Source organism: Phoxinus phoxinus, assembly GCF_949152265.1.
Source record: "Phoxinus phoxinus genome assembly, chromosome: 25".
In the NCBI taxonomy this organism is placed as follows: domain Eukaryota; kingdom Metazoa; phylum Chordata; class Actinopteri; order Cypriniformes; family Leuciscidae; genus Phoxinus; species Phoxinus phoxinus.
In genome coordinates, this window is record NC_136900.1 from 18,755,836 (window position 1) to 18,775,317 (window position 19,482).

Here is a 19,482-nt window from a genome sequence, read left to right on the forward strand (position 1 = left end):
CTTTTCATAAGATCATCTCTCAATGCAAATCAAACCAGCTGTTAGGCTAACTGAAATAAAACCATGCCAATCTCCAGGTATGGTGAAGGGTATGTGATGATGTGGGGATATTTTAATTCCAGAGGCCAAGGGAACTTTATCAGGATGCAGAGTATCCTGGATCCATATAGTAACTGGCCTTTAAAAATAAAAATCTGCCTGCCTCTATGGGAATTTAACAACTTATGCACCCTGTATTTTAAGGAAGAACGTTTATTTATTTACGATACATTATTCATTCACAAAGAAAATTGGTGTCCTTAAAGGTTGGATTTTTCCTATTTTTTTAAATTAAGGCATTAATTTCAATTTCCAAAAGATGATTTTTTATTCCTCTTTTTAGTCAACTTTAGCATGGGTGTCTAAACTTTTGCATAGCACTGTATTTGACAAAAATGCAGTGAAAATTGAAATATTGTTACAATTTAAAATAACAGTTTTTCTATTTGAATATATTGTAAAATGTAATTTTTTCCTGTGATCAAATCTGAAATTTCTGCATCATTACTCCAGTCTCCAGTGTCACATGATCCTTCAGAAGTCATTTTAATATACTGATTTGCTGCTTAAGAAACATTTATGATTATCAATGTTGAAAACAGTTGTGCTATTTAACATTTTTGTGGAAAGGTGATGCATTTTATTTCAGGACTCATTGATTAATAGAAAGTTCAAAAGAACAGCGTTTATTTGAAATAGAAATCTTTTGTAACATTATACATGTCTTTACTGTCAATTTTGATCGTTTTAGTGCATCCTTGCTTGATAAAAATCATACTGACCCCAAACTTTTGAACGGTAGTGTATGTAGACACTTGCTAGCTGTGCAATACACTATTTTAATGCACAATGTGGATGCAAAGAACCACTTGACGTGAAACGTTGCCTCTACGGATTGCATTCAAATCGGTTAATGTATTAATGTAATGTATTAATATAGAACAGTGATTAAACTGACTGGAACCACCTGTTCATTAATCTGTTTTGTTTTAATGCACACCTTCTAGCCAATCAGAATCGAGTATTCAGACAGACCATGTATTTAATCGCATGCATTAATGAAATTTGACAGCCCTTATATTGGTTCAATTAATTCTGTATTTTATCAAACAAGTAAACAAACAAGGACTTGTCCAACAGTACTTACATTAGCTTTATGTCTACAAAAAGATTGATGTAAAGACAGTTCCAAAAGGATTTCAGAATAATGAACTTATTAATATTTAATATGAACTTATTATTAATTGTTCACAATTTGTTACTTTCAGCTTTATGAACTGGACAACGACCCAAAACGGAAGGAATTCCTCGACGACCTCTTTGCGTACATGCAGAAACGAGGTAGGGCGGGCTCTTTTAATCCCATTTCAAGCATCAATTTTGAAGAACTTCATCTCTACTCATCTATATAGGGCAAGTCTTCATACAAATAATTTAAATCCACTTTAGCTGCGCTCTTTGGTGATGTGCGATTTCATCGGACACCTATACCTAGCATAGAGAAGGCCCCCTTAGTTAAGTGGAATCATATGTCCCTGGTCTCAGATTAGCATACTGTGACAGAAAGATGGGCCTGACAGCGTCATCCGACTAAGACTAAGCTCTCAGCGACACAGCTTGACGGGGCTATTAACCCCATACCACGGGTTTAAACTCAACCAGATGGAGTGCTGTTTGTGTTGGTCCACCATCACACCCCCGTACCACCTACTAGTGTGCGTAAGTGGGGTTGTCAGCTGAGACTTCATAATAGGCGGGGGATGGTAAAAGTGTGATCTTGCCAAATGTCCGTCATGGAGGTCCTCGCAGCCATGATTAATGATGTTTTTTTGACTGATGGAGTGTGTGAAAATGACTTCTGTGGTTGACGGTTGTGTGTTATTCAAAGGATCCATCCTGAAAGTGCTTCAGCGTGCGCTGCTTCTCATTTTTAAGCCTGTGGTGGTTATCTTGTCAGTCGTTTTGCATATCACAATGCAAATCTCTATTTTAACCGTGACATACAGCTCAGTGACCAAGACTAGCTGGTTTTGTACAGATTGTGTCCTGTTTCCAGTCAGCAGCTTTGAAAAGCAAACAGACCTTTCTTGTTTTGTTGATTCGGGTGTCTGGTGTTGTTCTGAAGGGTCTCTAGCTAACTATCATCTCTCGTTCTACTTCAGGTTATTCTAGTGGTCGACCGATAAGGATTTATCCATAAGATATGCCGATATCTTAGAGAGCAGGTGGCCGATATATATGATACCATGTTGTTTGATTGAATTTGCTGCAATACATTTTGTATTAGGAAAATTAATCAGTATGGAAACAATTATTTGACATTAAATCTTTAAAATAAACTTAAATTTATATTTTAGATTAAAACTATCTTTTTTATATAGTTATTCTAATACATTACTAGACCAATGTTAAACAAATACCATAAATGGGTGGAAAGATGGAGAAAGAAAAAAAAAAGTTATTTCAAAATAAGTCAATTTCCGACACTTGGCTGCCAAACAGAAAAACTTCTCGACCAAAAGCTGAAAATTTGACCAAATATTAGGCAATATAGATCGATCAACCACTAGTTTATTTCAACACCACTTCAAAAAAACAGGATGCTATGTTGCATCTTTATTGATTTAGACACATTTTGGTGTATTTGATGTCCAAAATAGCTTTGTTGGTGGCCTTTTTTGGTATGATTAAAGAATATCCCAGGCTCAATATGAGTTAAGCTCAATCAACAGCATTTGTGGTGTAATGTTGATTATCAAAAAAAATATTTCCACTTGTCCCTCCTTTAAAAAAAAAAAAAAAAAAAAAGTGCAAAATTTGTGTTACAGTGAGACACTTAAAAAAAAGTGAATGGGGATCATTTGTAAATGTAAAAATACTCAACAGTACAGCCACAAAACCCAAACAATATGCGAGTTAACATGAATTTAGTTTTGACAATGACAATGGAATGCCTAAACTCTAAAATGACCGTAAAAAGTATGAAGAAAAACATTACAGCTCAAATCACACACAGAATGATTAAAGGGACAGTTTACCCAAAAATTCTAATTTAAGATATTTTGAAGAACGTTAATAACCAAACCGTTTATGGGCCGCATTGACATAGTATCCATACTATGGAGGTCAATGGGGCTCATAAACTGTTTGGTTACCCATGTTCTTCAAAATATCTTATTTTATGCTCAACAGAAGAAAGAAATGCATACAGGTTGGGAACAACTTGAGGGTGAGTAAATGATTAGAGAATTTTCATTTTTGAGTGAACTATCCCTTTAATGTTTTTATAAAATCATAAGCTTCTTATTTCTCCTTTTAAATCCTCCAAACATTGGCCCCAATCACTTCCATTGTAAGTGCCTTTTTTGTTTTCAACGAGGGATGAATCAAAATTACTTTCACTTTATTGGTAATCCACAACTGTTGACTGAGCTTTACTTGTATTTACCGGTAACCTGGAATATCCCTTTTATTGGCACACTCGCAGTACATGTATGTTTTATGCTTTGATCTTTCTAACTTTGCACGCACTTCTATAAAAGTCGGCCTCTGCCCTGTGTATTGTCCACATCAGAGCCCTTGAAACTTGATAAGATGGGAGGAGGACAGGAGCAGTGGCTGCAGGGGAGTTTTGTGAGGGGATGTTCAGTGTGTGTGTGTGTGTGTTGATTGGGGGCTGTGAGGGGGGTGTCTTTTGCTCAGGGCCTGAGGGGATCAGATAGAGGGTGGGTGAGGTGGATTAAGGGGCCCCTGTCCTTCTCCTAAAGATTAATGAGACCCTAAAACTCAGGGCCCCACCTTTGATATTAGAAGAATGACAGACAGTAAAGCAAAGACAATGCTGTGACTGCTGAATAACAGCGGGATGGGGAGGGGATTGCATGGATGAGAGGAAATGATGACAAGATGAGTAGAGAGGGCGCAATAAGTTATAAGAATGCTGAAAACCAGTTAGGGAAGTTGTGTGCCAATAGAGTTTCAAAATGGAGAAAATAAGCCAGAGTTCATTTGTTGTTTATGGAGAAGTGCAACTCTGCGACGATTAAAATATATGAATCTTACTAAAATGTTAAGGGAATGGAGAAAAAACCCCAATGTAAAATAAAATCATTACAAAACAACCTAATTGTGACTTATGCAGGCAATAGGAATATAAATGAAGGTGTCACTATTTAACAAAGTTAAATATATGTATAATCATGATAAGACACTGTTTGCTGTTTTCAAATGTGACTCATCCAATCAGATCTTACAGCCAGAATTATTTGCAAGTAAAGACTAATGTCATTAAGAATGCACAAAATATTATTACTATATCAGATTATATACAGACAGTGTTATTTATTTATTTTAATTTATTGGTATTTGTCCATATTAGATGTATATTGGCCAATATTGAGTATTTAATTGTACATTCTCATCCGTATTTTTACATTGTCTTAAGTTACATTTTAAACCCTTGAATAATTTAATAACATTGTAATCTTTAACAAATCTCAAAAGTCAAAATTTATATTGTTTTCAGTCTGTACATAATTATTTAGCATTTGGTAGCATTTTTTAATTATTTTTATGTTTATTTAGACAATACAATATAGAATTTTTATGTCAGGCATTTATTGCTTTTAACATGAAAATAATCAGTTTATCAATTGGTCAGAATTGTTTATATCAGTGTTTTTGTTTTGTTTGCAATGAAATGTGTGGATGCACACACAAAAAAATGTAAACTTTGAAAGTACCAAATGTTTCTGTACCAAATATATCTAAAAATATCCAAGAAATATTATACATTATTTGTACAAATATATTTGATAGGGATGCACCGATATGAACATTTTGGCCGATAACCGATAATTCTTTATATTTCAAAGTCGATACGCGATGGCGATATATTGTCCGATTAATCTAAATCCAAATTTTTATATTTTATTATATTTTTTATAATTGTCGACCCTGATTACAAAAACAAAAGTCTCACCATTAAAACTCATGTCCCAAGCACACAATTATAATGTTCTCATTATAATTTTATGTAGCCTATATGACAGACTTTCTCTGCACTTCTTGCATTAACTGTATCTTCCTTTTCTGAACTCCAATCATATTTCAAGCAATTCAAAACCATCATGGCGAACACCTGAACACCTGTCTCAGCTGAAGGAAATAATCCATTATTTATCGGCTTTAATATATTGGCCAAATTTTCTTATCGGGCTGAAAACGATAACGTTAAAAATGAACATAATCGGCCGATACTAATATCGTGCATCCCTAGTATTTGAGACTTATATATTTGAGGCTGTTGCAATTGACCAATCAGAATCAAGTATTCTATAGAGCCTCATAAACACATGTAATATAGAACACACTTCCAAATTCATCACGGTATCCTTTGTTGAATTATTTAACTGGCTCATTTTGTTGCCGTTTTAATGTCTGTAGCTTCTCAAGAACAGCTTTGAATTATGACTAAGAGCATTTGTTGCCCGTTTTAATTTATCGTTGACACACCGAACAGCTGCAATAGAAGCGCTGCTCGGTTTCCTACAGTCAGCAGGGAGGAGGGTATATGTGTGCACGGCCTCTATTGTGTGACTTCATAATAAGTGTGGCATGTCCTGTTTGGAGCATTTGTCTTGTCACTCCTGAGGCTTGTTACTCTCCTCAAGCATGTTTATGACATCCTGGGTTTGAAGAGGGCTGCTCGTTTCCCACCCGAGCGTCTCTGTCCTTTTATGACCACCGACTACAGATTTATCTTGTAAAGTCAGGAAGATCCCCAAAAAACTCTTTCCTTATCCCTCTTTGCGTCAATGTTCACTGTCCCCCAGGGAAACGCAGCCTTGTACTGAGCCCTCGTTCGTTTGTTTTTATGGCTCAGTGGTATAGGGACGTGGCCCTCCTAAACCAGTAAACATGTTGAAGTCTTAATCAAATGCGCTAAATCAAACTCGATAGTAAATTCCTTCTTGTGCAGTGTCGAATCAATTGAATGATGACCTGTGTGTGTACTAAGAATAAAATGTGTACATGCATCTATTGTCAGCAATATGTCTTCTGCGTCTTGACATGCTCATCTATGATAAGAAAATTAAAACTAATCCTAATTAATACTGATAATAGTAGTTTTCTCTGCGAGTAAAGCAAGTAGCTTTATATGTGTAATCCTGCTTTAACCCACCTGAAATTAGCTCACCTAGAGCCAGGGCAGCTATATGTATATGTGGAGTGTCTTTGGAGTTGTGGAGTGGAAGATGGGTGTCGGAGGAAACATGAATATTTTATACAGGAACGGAAAGTGCTTGTTGCCAAAGAAAATGAGAAATGACTCTCGCTTTCCCTGTTTGTTGCGATTTTTGTCGATTTCAAGGATGTTGTGGGTAAAAGTTCTGGTAAATCAGTTTTTTCTTGACAATTTAGCAGTTCTTTTATTTATTCTTTTTTTTTGCATTGCAATAATTAGCATGTATATTTAATTATATTTTAATCTAAATAAACAATTATATACTTAAACATTTTGTAAAATAAACTGATATGTTTGTAATAATAATAGTCTTTTTCCTATGCCATTTAAATCATGGTCGGCCGATATTTTGGCTTTTTTTTTCCCATTTGCATCAGCCGATACGTTTTTCTGTCAGAAGTGGGACTTTTATTTTGACAGCACTAAGAATGCCAGCGCCTGAACACAAAGCGATACTAATTAACAGTTCTGTTTAATTAAACTGTTAAACAAATAAATGTAAAGCCCCTTTCACACAGCGCGTTGATCCCGGGAAATTGCCGCGAAAATGCCAGAATGCCTTCTGTGTGAACTAGGGATGTCAACGATTAATCGACGATCGATTAATTGTCGATAAAACATTTAATCGATACAACTTATCGATCATCGATTAAGCAGGTTCATGCGCGTGCGTGCTGCTCAACCGCGAAACAAAGCGAGCGCGTTTTGTTTGGGACCATTTTACACCTTCATTATGACTAAGTTTGCGTGTTCATTCGCAAGCCTTTTGTTTTGTGCAAATGTACGTTGTAATATTGTTTATTTTGTGTATGCCTATTTAGTTGCCGTGTCGCGTTGCTCCAGGAAGAGCGCGTCCACAAGTCAGCATGAGTCATTCTGAATGAATGGCACGTAACTTAGTTCAAGTTCACTAGTGCATTCGCGTCATTTTGTGCAGAAATAATTTGTAATATTATGTTTATTTTGAATAGGCTATATCTGATTAATCTCATATAGGATGCGTTTCTTTGAATTAAATAACGCGGTAGCAAACTAAGTGCTCCAGTTTAACGGTAGCCTATTACATGGAAACATTTTACAATCCTACTAGCCCTTTATTTATATTAAAAAACATTCTCATTCATTTGGTGAGGAACAGCGTTTTGAGCAGGATTTGCAGACCCTGTCACGCTGTTGGCCATCACTGCAGCAGATGCATATTGCAGTATTAAGCCTATCGATTAATCGATTAATTGATCGTTAATTTAAACGACGATCGATCATGGGAATTTGTGAAAATTGACATCCCTAGTGTGAAGTGTGAACGCAAACACGTCCCGGGATTGATCGATCCCGGATTGGGGACCTAGTAACATTGCCGGGATCAGTCCCGGAACGCGCCCTGTATTAACAAAACCCAGGGTCAATGCCGTAAGGGGTGTGTCGTAGTGATTTTTTTCGTCATCAACAAAGAAAGAGTGATAAAAATGTCTGCAAACTTGAACGAAGCAGAGACCAGGAGCTCCTTACTGTCCGCGCTGAAGCGGAGATCGTTCGCCAGCTTTGTGGAACACGGTACCCGATGCGTTAGTGTAGCCTACATGTTTTCGACACGTACGTTACACGTCTCATCCTGACGTCACGTGTCTTTACGGGATCTTCCCGGGATGTGTGTCAACGCACTTACAGATCCCGGAAAATCACTGGCAGTGTGAATGAAACAAAATCAAACGATCCCGGGACACATTATCCATGTATTTTCTGGAATCTCTGCGTGAAAGGGGCTTAAGTGGTATATAAAAAAAGTATTAAAACGTTTGCATTTACAATAGAAAGTCAAACACTAATATTTTCTCATTAACCGTCAGCATTCAGCAAATAAGCATTTATATCATATAAACAAGTCTTTGAATATCTAATAAACATTTAATTTCACAAACCTTGCAGAGTGCAGACTTAGTTGAATCCAGCCGAGATCTTTTGAAACGTGTATTTGTAGACTGCATGAACGCATGTTACTCTATAAAAATTAAATGAGGACAGGTGACTTTATTTTATTCATATATTTAAACAATTTCTTGATTCTGTAATCCTATTACAGTGTTTTTCACAAATAAAGAAGTTACCATCTGAATATGAGTTATGAGTTATTTTACTTTTTATTTTTTTTTGTAATTTTCAAATTTCTAATGTATTGAATATATTGTAAAATAAATGTTACGTATTATATCAGCCATCGGCCACCCTGTTCTCTAAGATATCTGCATTGGCATCAGCAATCAAAAAAGAACATCAGTCGAAAACGACACATTTCAAAATAAAAAAATAAGTTATTACAGTGCAATTTGTGTAAAGAGAATCTAATGAAACCATTACATTTATTTATTTGGTCAGTTGTGTCATAAATAATGTGCAAAACAGCCCTCAAACGTACTTTTGTTTCTGTAAGCAAAATCTCATTTCTTCTTTTTTTTCTTTTGACTTGACTGGTGTGAAATGTGATCTGGCATTACCCTAACGTTTTTCATGTTATCAAAACAAAAGATCTAACCACACAACATCATCCAGGATCTTTCGTCGGGTGTGAGACCATACACTTCCTGTATGCCCCCTCACTTCCTCTCTGCAGCAGCCTTACTGTAAGAATGGCAATCATTGTTTAGGTCAGAGCGTGGAATTTCCTTCACCAGGAACGCCTCTCGGAACGCCTTATTGGTTCATCGCAGAACGGAGGCTTCTTAATGTGGGCAGCTGTTTCCTCCTATATTTAGGGCAGTGGTCAGATTCACTGACCTATTTTTTTCGAACAAACAAATGGGGGAGGGGATGGAATTAGATGTGTAATTAAAAAGAGAGAGAGAGAGAAATGAGTTAGAAATTGACTTTGAACTCTAAGTCCAAACAGGAAAAAAAATGAAGCATTGTATCAGTCAGCTAAAGAACTAGTAAAGTGATGAAAGCCACAATGCTAGTAATGTCTGGGTGTGGAACTGTCCTGATTTTGTCCTCACTGAACATTTCAGTTGATGTTAGTTACAATTGTCTCTCTTTATAGATTTGTCCTGCGTTCATCCATTTGCATACCCTGCAACCTCATGCTTTTATTTCATTGACCCCTTCTTGACGCGTCTCATTGCCCATTTCTTGAGACGTATGAAGGGAGACAACATGATATCAATTAGGAGTGCAGTGCTTCAGCATTAAACCCTCGCACAGCGTACATCAATCAATAATGAAGCCTCTTTAGCAGGAAAAGGCTTCCAATGACTTTTCCATTCTTGAGTTTGAGGTAAATTGGTTTTGCAGTTATGGAGCGTGTCACAAGGTCACTCTCTAGACGATTTCCTGTGGACCTTTACCTGGATCTCCAGCTCGGTGACCTAGCGCTAACCTTTAGCTCGAATCTGAGCAGCGATTGTTTGATGAATGAGTAATGTCATTCCCAGCATTAAATAACTGCCTTTCAAAGGGAGCCCTTGCTCCGGACTCTCCGGGGGGTGCTGGGCCTTGTCTTGGAGGCCTGGGCTTCTAAATTACACGGGGTAAATGAACGCTTTATGGCTGTTTGCCGTGAGGAGTTTCTGGATGGAACATTCTGAACCCGATAATTCAAGAAGAACAACACAATAATCAGCCACTAGAACTAGGTGTTTATTTGGAACTAGCATTCATTTATAATTTGCGTGCGTGCGTGCGTGCGTGCGTGCGCGTGTGTACACATATTATACAGTAGTCAGCATTTGAAGTTGGTCAAAACCATTCATCAAAGTTATACGTGAATTTTGAACAATGCTCGTTCTTGTCTTTGGACAACTTTGATTAACTTTTTTGATCCACTTCAAATGTTGACTACTGTATATACACACACACACACACATATATATATATATACACATATATATATATATATATATATATATATATATATATATATATATATATATATATACACATACATATATATACACATACATATATATACACATATACACACACAGTACTGGTCAAAAGTTTGGAAACATTACTATTTTTAATGTTTTTGAAAAATGTCTCTTATGCTCATCAAGCCTGCATTTATTTGATCAAAAATACAGAAAAAAACGTAATATTGTGAAATATTATTACAATTTAAAATAATGATTTTCCATTTGAATATACTTTTAAAATAAAATGTATTTCTGTTATGCAAAGCTGAATATTCAGCATCATTACTCTAGACTCCAGTGTCACGTGATCTTTCAGAAATCATTCTAATTGCAGATTTATTATCAATGTTGGAAACAGTTGTGCTGCTTTAATATTTTATTTATAACCTGTGATACTTTTTTCAGGATTCTTTGATGAATAAAAAATCATTTTAAAAAGCGTATCAAATCAGCATATTAGATGATTTCTGAAGGTTCATGTGACCAAAGTATAATTAAATAGAAAACCATTATTTTAAATTGTTGTAATATAATTTTTTTTCCCTGTATTTTTGATTTAAATTAATGCAGGCTTGATGAGCATAAGAGACTTCTTTCAAAAACATAAAAACTGGTAATGATTTCAAACTTTAGATCAGTACCGTATATGAATGTGAGTGTATATAATAGATTTAAAGACAGAATTACATGCACATTTGTTAGCCACATAATAGTGTTATTGGTTGATATTTGTTTAGTGCACAGGTGCCCATCTATGTGCATTTGAATCCATGTTAATGAGAATAGAGAATGGAGCTAAATTAGGGCGTAATCCTGACCTCAGGTCACCAGGACTATTCAACTCCCCCTCCCACTTCTCACAAAGCACACACATACATTAATTGGTTTTATTCCAGAATAGGCCCAGCGTGGTATGTGGGGGGAGGATTTGAGCATGGCATTATGGGGGCTCAATGCCCCTCCCCTCCTGTTCTGTACACACTTTGGTAACTGTGCTAACAGAGCACGTGTGTGTGTGTGTTTTTAGTTGCCGCAATCCCTCCAAATGAGCTTCATTGCACTGGCCTACCCACACCGGCTCATTACTCACAGATTAAAAACTCCATCACTTCAATCCCTGTTTTTCTGGAAGGGGTGGGCCGCACACACACTCATGAGCTTTTAATGCTACAGATTGGCTTCTGCTTGCATCTCTATTTCAGCCCATCACTTCCTAACATCAGCTTATCATTTAGCATAGCTACTGTTGATTGGCCCATAGCTGCCCTTCATCGGCCTATCTCTGACCATAGTTTACTGTGTTGATTTACCCATCACTTTCCACAGTCAGCAGCTTTATCAACCCATCATTATATATGGGTTGATATAATGTCTGAAAAATGTCCTTCACTTCTCATACTTGTTCATGAGCCCATCATTTCAGTTACTGTCTTACTACCAGCCCATCACTTCCCATAGATACTTTCATTTGTTACGGTCTTTATAAATGCCATTACTTCCTATAGTAAAGGGCCTATGAAATGCATTTTATTTTTCCCAAATTCCACTATTTTGCTTCTAGATTCCGGTTTCATTCATTCAGTTTTAATGGTTTAATTAAATTTGAATGATCAAAAAGAATGGCTAACTAATATAAATTATGATATGTATATAATTTAAAAACTTTATTAAAAGTTTAATTAACATTTCTAGGGCCCCATTTTAAATCAGTTTTATTTCTCCCAAAATCTGTTTTTTTTAGTTTTATTTTTTCTGGAGTCTGTTTTGTTGGTTTAATAAAATGTTTTTTTATCCAAAAATGTCGAAGTAATACAATTCATGAAATTCATTCCTTTTAGGAGTTCATAAAAGTGTAACAATTTAATAATTTATTGTTACAATATTAAATGTTATATGAAATTAGTCTACATTTCATTTCATACAAATGTATTATCAAAAACAGTGGTAATAAATTAAGTCATAAAAATGTACAATTTAATTAAGCTTTTAAAATGTAATCAAATTAAAATGTAACAATTAATTTAGTTTTTTTGGCTAACAAAATTGCGAACAACAGCCGTTTACTTTTTAAAATTAAAAAAGAAAAATGGTGATTAGTTTACTTTGTATATGCTACTTTACAATAGCAATTGTAAAAAAAACAAAAAAAACAAACATTTATTTGCATTAAAGGGATAGTTCACTTTAAAATTAAAATTCTGTCATCATTTACTCACCCTCAAGTTGTTTCAAACCTGTATTAATTTATTTCTTCTGCTGAACACAAAGAAAGATATTTTGAAGAATGTCGGTAACCAAACAGTAGTCTGTACCCATTGACTTCCATAGTATTTTTTTTTTCCTACTATGGAAGTCAATGGGTACAGACTACTGTTTGGTTACCGACATTCTTCAAAATATCTTTCTTTGTGTTCAGCAGAAGAAATAAATTAATACAGGTTTGAAACAACTTGAGGGTGAGTAAATGATGACAGAATTTTAATTTTAAAGTGAACTATCCCTTTAAGTTCAACCAAACATTTCCCATCAGTGGCCCCTCTCTTCACATCTTCATCAGCCCTGTTAATGTCTTGATGAGAACATCATTTTAGTTCTTGTCTTACTTCCCATCAGTACAGCCTGAATAAAGCCCATCATTTCCGGCAGTTGCTGTCTTGATCAGCCCAGCACACATACAAAATGTGTATTAATTTGAAAGTTTAAATCAAGTTGAGACTAAACTATTCCTTTAAACTCTCAACCAACTCTGTTTTCTCAGCTGGTTTGATGTGATCCATCATGCAGGATATTTAAACAAACGCTCCTGTCCGTTCTGTCTCCTCCAGGCACACCTGTGAATCGAATCCCCATCATGGCCAAGCAGGTGTTGGATCTGTACATGCTGTATAAACTGGTGACTGAGAAGGGAGGTCTGGTGGAGGTGATAAACAAGAAGATCTGGAGGGAGATCACCAAAGGCCTGAACCTGCCCACCTCCATCACCAGCGCCGCCTTCACCCTCCGCACACAGTAAGATCTCCAGACGTTCTCCATGCACACGGCCTACACGCAAGTACTAACATCTCTAAAGTCACGTAGTAAGCTGACAGTTTTTGATCTTCTGTGGCAGGTATATGAAGTACCTGTATCCATACGAGTGCGAGAAGAAGGGTCTGAGTTCCCCTGGAGAGCTGCAGGCGGCCATCGACAGTAACCGCAGGGAGGGCCGTCGCCCCGGGTACAGCAACAGCCTGTACCGCTTCTCCCCTTCTCCCAGTGCCTCAGCCCCTCACCTCCTCTCTCCTCTCAAAATGCACCTGCCCGCCACGGGACACAACGGACTGCAGGCCACCCCCAGTCCCGCCCTGAAGAAAGCCACAGGTGTGCAGTCTTCTTAATAAGATCATTGAAATTTGTTTTTTGTTGGCCTGAGCTGGAACGATTAGCCGTTAAGTCCTAGTAAAATATTACACATCAACATAAATATTTGGTTTATTTGCACACACCAGTGGTGAGGAGGAGAATCACATTCTTATTGAATGTGCCTAGGTGTGTTTATATGCACCCAAATATTTTGGCGCTGTACCAAAAATAACCAAAACATTTTTGTATAATTGTTTTTTTTTTATGCATTCTCCTTAACAAATTAATACATTTCTGTCCAAATTTCACTTCTATCACAAAATAGTAAAGAAATATGGAACCTACTCATCTGAAAACCTGGGAATGTGAAAAGGGTCCATATGAAAATATTAAGCATGTAAAAGCTAAAATCTGACGATATTTATTAATTTGGCAGATCAATTGTATTTGAAAATATGTTGTGCGCAGTGCCGTGATGTGTACGTTTACATACGTTTTCCGTCTTACGAACCTGCGTATGTTTATCTACATCTGAATATTTACTAAATATTTGCTAAAAAAAAGCTCTTTTGGCATATGTTAGCTTTCTTTTTAGATATGTCATTGAGGTAAAAATGGCGGTAATAATAATAAGTCATTACATTTTATATAGCGCCCTTCTCGGCACTCAAAACGCTTTACATAGAAGGGGGGGAATCTCCTCAACCACTACCAATGATGCGACGGCAGCCATATTACCAGAACGCCCACCACACACCAGCTTACTGGAGTGATGAAGCCAATTAGTATGTATATATGGGGATGATTAGGAGGCCATGATGGACAGAGGCCACTGTGCAAATTTGGCCCGGATGCCGGGGTTACACCCCTACTCTTTCGAAAGACATCCTGGTATTTTTTGTGACCAGAGAGTCAGGACCTCGGTTTATCGTCTCATCCGAAGGAAGGTAGTGCCAGTGACTTTGGGCACTGTGCGTGCGCTGAAGTTTTGAAGAAAAAAATAATAATATTGGACCGCACCATTTAGGGATTCATATAAATGGAAGTTTCAGAATCTGAATGTATTCTGAATTTTGGATTCATTCTGATTCACTACAAAATTTCTAGTCATACAGTGAAATTTTAATTTAATTGGTTTTGATGTTGACCGGAATGCATTTCATTACATTCCATTCTTCAATCTCCACTCCTTTACATAATGCCACCTCGACGTGGAATAGAAACAAACCCAAGCAGGAAGTGTATGTAGGAAATGGAGCAGGTTTCCTGGCCTGATTGGGGAAATGATCGGCCATTAAGGGGCTGTGTGTTCCTGTGAGCGTCTACTGACAGAGACGAACCTCAGGGGCCGCAGTAAATGAAGCGCTTGCCTTGATGTGTAATGCAGGGACATATGTTCATGTCAAAACATCCTGCTTCATAACTGGCTGATGAAAAGTTCCCAAAAAGTTGACTCATTTTTTTATGTCACTTATTTGATATTGTTAGTCAATAACGAAATACCCATTTAGGCTTCCTAGCAAGTAGCATTTTATCAAACTAGCATTCAGGTCTGGCTCAATAGAGTGCTACAATCGTGGTCTGGAAGTAAAATCAAATTAATTTTCAACAATAACTTCTAAAATGTTTAAAAACCGATCAACAATGAGCTTCAAGGTTGTTAATCGATGGTATCTGCTTTTGTGGAAGTCGTCTGCCAGCATTATTTAAACTTCCCTTTTTTGAAAAACTACATTACCCATGATTCTGCAAAGAAATCTCCACCAATCAGAGAATCAAAACAAGCAAATTGTGCATCTCACTACGGAAGTACAATGCATTTCATGTTGGTGTGAACATGCAAAGGATTCTATCATACTGATTAACATTATGGATGTGATGCGGTAACAGATTGAGTGCAACATTTTTGTGGCCTCTCCTCAGTCCCAGAGGACGGTCCAGCCTCCATGTTGCCAGGTCGTCTGCCGCTGGCGCTGGCTCTCGGGCACCAGCAGCAGCTGGCACGTGCCGCCACACTGGAGCAGCTGAGGGAGCGGCTGGAGACCGGCATGGGTGTCGGAGTGGTGAACGCGGGACCCGCCGCGGCGGAGGGGCCCGAGAGGAAGATGGCCCGTCTGGCAGAGGAACAGCAGAGGCTACTGCAGCAGGCCTTCCAACAAAACCTGCTGGCCATGGCGTCACAGGTGAACCCAGCCCACCTGCGGATGAACCACACCAGCACCCGCGGTGAGCACATCAGCGCTTTCATCCAAAATATCTACAGTGACTTAAAAAGCTCGTCATTGATGTTTGTGTCTTGCTTTCAGAGGAGAAACAGGACCTGTCTCTCAGCATCTCTTCTAATGGCTCTGCTAGCATCACTGTGTCTGTGGAGGTCAACGGGGTTATTTACTCAGGTGTGTATTCTTGTATTTATACACGGGTGCGATTGTCCAATATTGTTAAAGGCACTTAACCTCTACTAGCATACTCGGGTTACAAATGTAATATTTTAAAACACTTGTAGCTGTTTATTTAATTAATTTTATTCAGATTATATATTTATTTATTTATACTTGCCTTGAGGATATTTCCATGAATATTTCCATAAGAATCTACAAAGTTCCAATAAGTATTCTAGATCATAAAAGTATTATTTAGTATTAATGTAAGTTTTGTATAGCTCATTATACACTTATTTTAATATAGTAAAAAATAAAAATCCAGTAAAATAATTGAACATTTTTACTTTTGGGATTTCGGTGAAAGGCCACCCTAACTTAAATGTAAAAAAAAATTAGAGATGATGTTTTTAATTTTAAGTTTTTGAATAATGTTTTTGAAAGAAATTTCTTGTTCACCAAGGCTATATTTATTTAATTAAAAATGCAGTAAAACAGTAATATTGTGAAATTTTATTACAATTTATATATATATATGTATTAATATATTTTAAAATACACTTTATTCCTGTGATGCAAAGCTTATATTTTCAGCATCGTTACTCCAGTCTTCAGTGTCACATGATCCTTCATAAATAATTCTAAAATGATGATTTGCTGCTCAAGAAACATTTCATATTATCAATGTTGAAAACAGTTGTGCTGATTAATATTTTTGTGGAAATCATGACACATTTTTTTCCAGGATTCTTTGATAAGACAGTTTAAAAAAGAACAGCATTTATTTGAAAACGAAATATTTTGCAAAAAAGTATTATTTTAATTTTTTCAAAAAATAAATCTTACTGACCCCCAACTTTTAAACAGTAATGTATAATACTGAAGTATTCCTGTATGAAGTAAATTTGCTAAATGCGTTTTTTTTTTTTTTTTTTTTTTTACTCTGTACAGGATCCTTATATGCCCAGAAGTCTGGAGCTGCTCCCACCGCTGTCACAGCCATGTTCCCAGGCCAGACCTCTACCCTCAGTCCCGGTATCCCCTCTTCCTCCTCCTCTTCCTCCTCAAAGGGTCCTGACTCTGTGGAGCCGGCCACAGGAGGGTCACCCTAACCCAGCTCCCTGTCCCAAACAGCCCGTCAGTCCACCCTAAACTAGTCTTTCCTCTGGAGCGGCATGAGTCGCTCTGCCCTCTAGAGGCGGTCTAGCGAACCACAGTCTGCCTCCTGCACAAGCTCGCAGCTGTGTTTTCCTTCCAGTGAAGGGAGGACCACACACACACACACACTTTTACAAACTCATCAGCTGTTAAAGCTCATCACGGACCCCACCTGCTCTTTTCCTCAAGATGTTTTCTCAGGACTGAGAAGGTTTTTAGACATGTTCGATTCAACAGAATACCTCAGCGTACACACTTCGGTGATCGCGTAATCATGCCTCCACACCCATAGTCATTCTCTCACAAAGATCTGCAAAGCAATCATGGCATGATCAAATCTACTTCTGCCAAAGTCACATCTGTGAGGTTGTGGTTGACACTTTCTTTTTTGCTGTCTATTAATTCTCGTATTTAAAGTTTGCTGAATTTACCTCATCTGCAGTGAATTTAAAAGACTCAGGATCGATTATGATACTGCTGTGTTGTTGGTTTTTTTGTCTAATTTGATGGATTTTAAAAGCAGGCTACAATCCCCATCTAGTGTTGCAAAATTGTTTCAGTAAGAAAAGGGGTCACATATATTTTTTTCTTTTTTAAAAATGTATTTACTTGATTTTATTGTTTTCTATTTCCGTTGTTTTTTTTTTAGCTTCTAGATAAAGAAATATTAATATGATTTGAAAGAGTTTTGAGTTTGATTGCATTTTACACTGTAAAAAGTGATCAGTTGACTTAACTTAATTTTAAGGCAATGGGATTCCAATTTTTTAAGTTACGTGTAAATGAAAAAATTAAGTTATGTGAACTTGAAAATTTCACAATACTTAATTTTTTCAGTTACGCATGATTCAGTTACTTTTAAGGTTTCCTCCCTTTAAGTCAACTGATCACTTTTTACAGTATACGCAGCTGACAGGTTTTGGTTTTTTGTTGTTAAGACATATTTACAGGCAACAGTTTGGTTGAAAGATTTTTCTCTACCTCAGACACAAGACAATGTATGGTTGAAAAGAAATAATGTCGACATGCACAGTTAGTGTCGCACATGTCAATCATTTCTGTGCGTTGGACGATCATGTACAGGCTCATAAATAAGGGCCCTGATTAATGTACTATTCTTCTACTCTGGTGCGCATACGAGTTCTTTTTAAAACAAACCAGGTCACAGAAAAGCAGGACAACATTCAAATCCAAAGAAGATTGGATGTTTTTTTATTTTTTTTTACTTCAGACCTCACATATCTTTCCATATTGGAAAGCGAGTTTCTCAGGAAATCTTTTTTTTTTTTTTTTTTTCACAAATTTTAACTTCAGTCAGTCTCACTCCTGAAACGAATGACACTAGATTTAACTCGGTCAGTGTGGGACTGAAATAGCTACCTCAGTCAGGATTTACCTCGGATGTAGTTCAACTGCCTGCAGTACATCACTGAATTACCTCAGAAGTTCTGCTGATTTTAATGCAAAAAAAAACAAAAACATCTCAGGTAATGAATTAGCAAAATACCTCAGACATGTAAAGATAGTGAAAGGTAATTAATAGTTAATACGGGAGTGCGAGGTGAGACTATTGCTTGAAGAGTTAGATCTCATATCCATGAAGTATTGATTATTATTGCATAAACTGTCTTCCAGTACTTTCAATAAACTTCCAGTAGCAATCGAGGCTTGTTGACTGGTTATGTTCATGTACCCATGCTGATTTAGCCTCATTAACTATTAGCTTTTTAGCCGTTTATAATCCTGCATTTGCTTGACCCTGGGACCTGCTGGGATACAGACACTTTTAGTTTCTTCTGTTTTAATTTCTATATTCTTCAGATAATTGCATAGCTGAAAACCAAAGACCATGTGTTTATCTTCTTTGATGACCTCACTGTATAGACACATGCAACTTTACTCAATGAAATTAAAGTCTGATCTGATGCAAGATTTTTGTGGTGGGTTTTTTCTTACTCCTTGTGTAGTCATACATCATGGTCATATTCATTTTATTGCGTTTTTAAATGTAAACATTGCGTTTGCCACAATTTTTAGTCATACAGTCTATAAAAAGAAATTAAAATTCAAAAGTAAAGAAAAAAGTCAAACCAATTACTCTTGACAGAAGTCATGAAAATAATGTAAAATTGCATATAATGGTTCTTAAAGGCTTCATTTTCTTTATTAAATAACTTTATCACAATGCATGGTTGTGCACATTGAAATCAGTTTTAAGGAAAGATGCAGTTCATGTCACAAGACACCAAGAGGCAGTACATTAGTATTATGCTTTTGAAATCAAACAGTTGTGTCCACAACTCGGTCTGATTTTATAGATCTGCCTTCGTAATCCTCATTAATGTCTGATAAGATTGACGAGTGGAAAGTGCAAGTAATAAAAATAAATGCATATTTACTTCTGTATCTG

The 19,482-nt window shown here is 36.7% G+C and overlaps 2 protein-coding genes across 8 annotated transcripts in view; both read left to right on the forward strand.

Moving 5' to 3' along the window:
* The window catches only part of arid3b (AT-rich interactive domain 3B), a 33,414-nt gene extending 14,414 nt beyond the window's left edge, over positions 1–19,000 (forward strand). For 5 of the 7 annotated variants that reach the window (XM_079604614.1, XM_079604616.1, XM_079604615.1 and 2 more), the window contains exons 4-9: positions 1,308–1,380; positions 13,017–13,200; positions 13,301–13,551; positions 15,457–15,759; positions 15,840–15,929; positions 16,866–19,000. In XM_079604614.1, the coding sequence (XP_079460740.1) occupies positions 1,308–1,380; positions 13,017–13,200; positions 13,301–13,551; positions 15,457–15,759; positions 15,840–15,929; positions 16,866–17,026 (1,062 nt within the window). In that variant the 3' untranslated portion in view covers positions 17,027–19,000. The remainder of the gene's footprint in view (positions 1–1,307; positions 1,381–13,016; positions 13,201–13,300; positions 13,552–15,456; positions 15,760–15,839; positions 15,930–16,865) is intronic. The other 2 variants (XR_013796628.1, XR_013796629.1) reach the window with 1 other exon arrangement.
* The window catches only part of etfbkmt (electron transfer flavoprotein subunit beta lysine methyltransferase), a 325,550-nt gene that overhangs the window by 284,775 nt on the left and 21,293 nt on the right, over positions 1–19,482 (forward strand). The window lies entirely within an intron of this gene.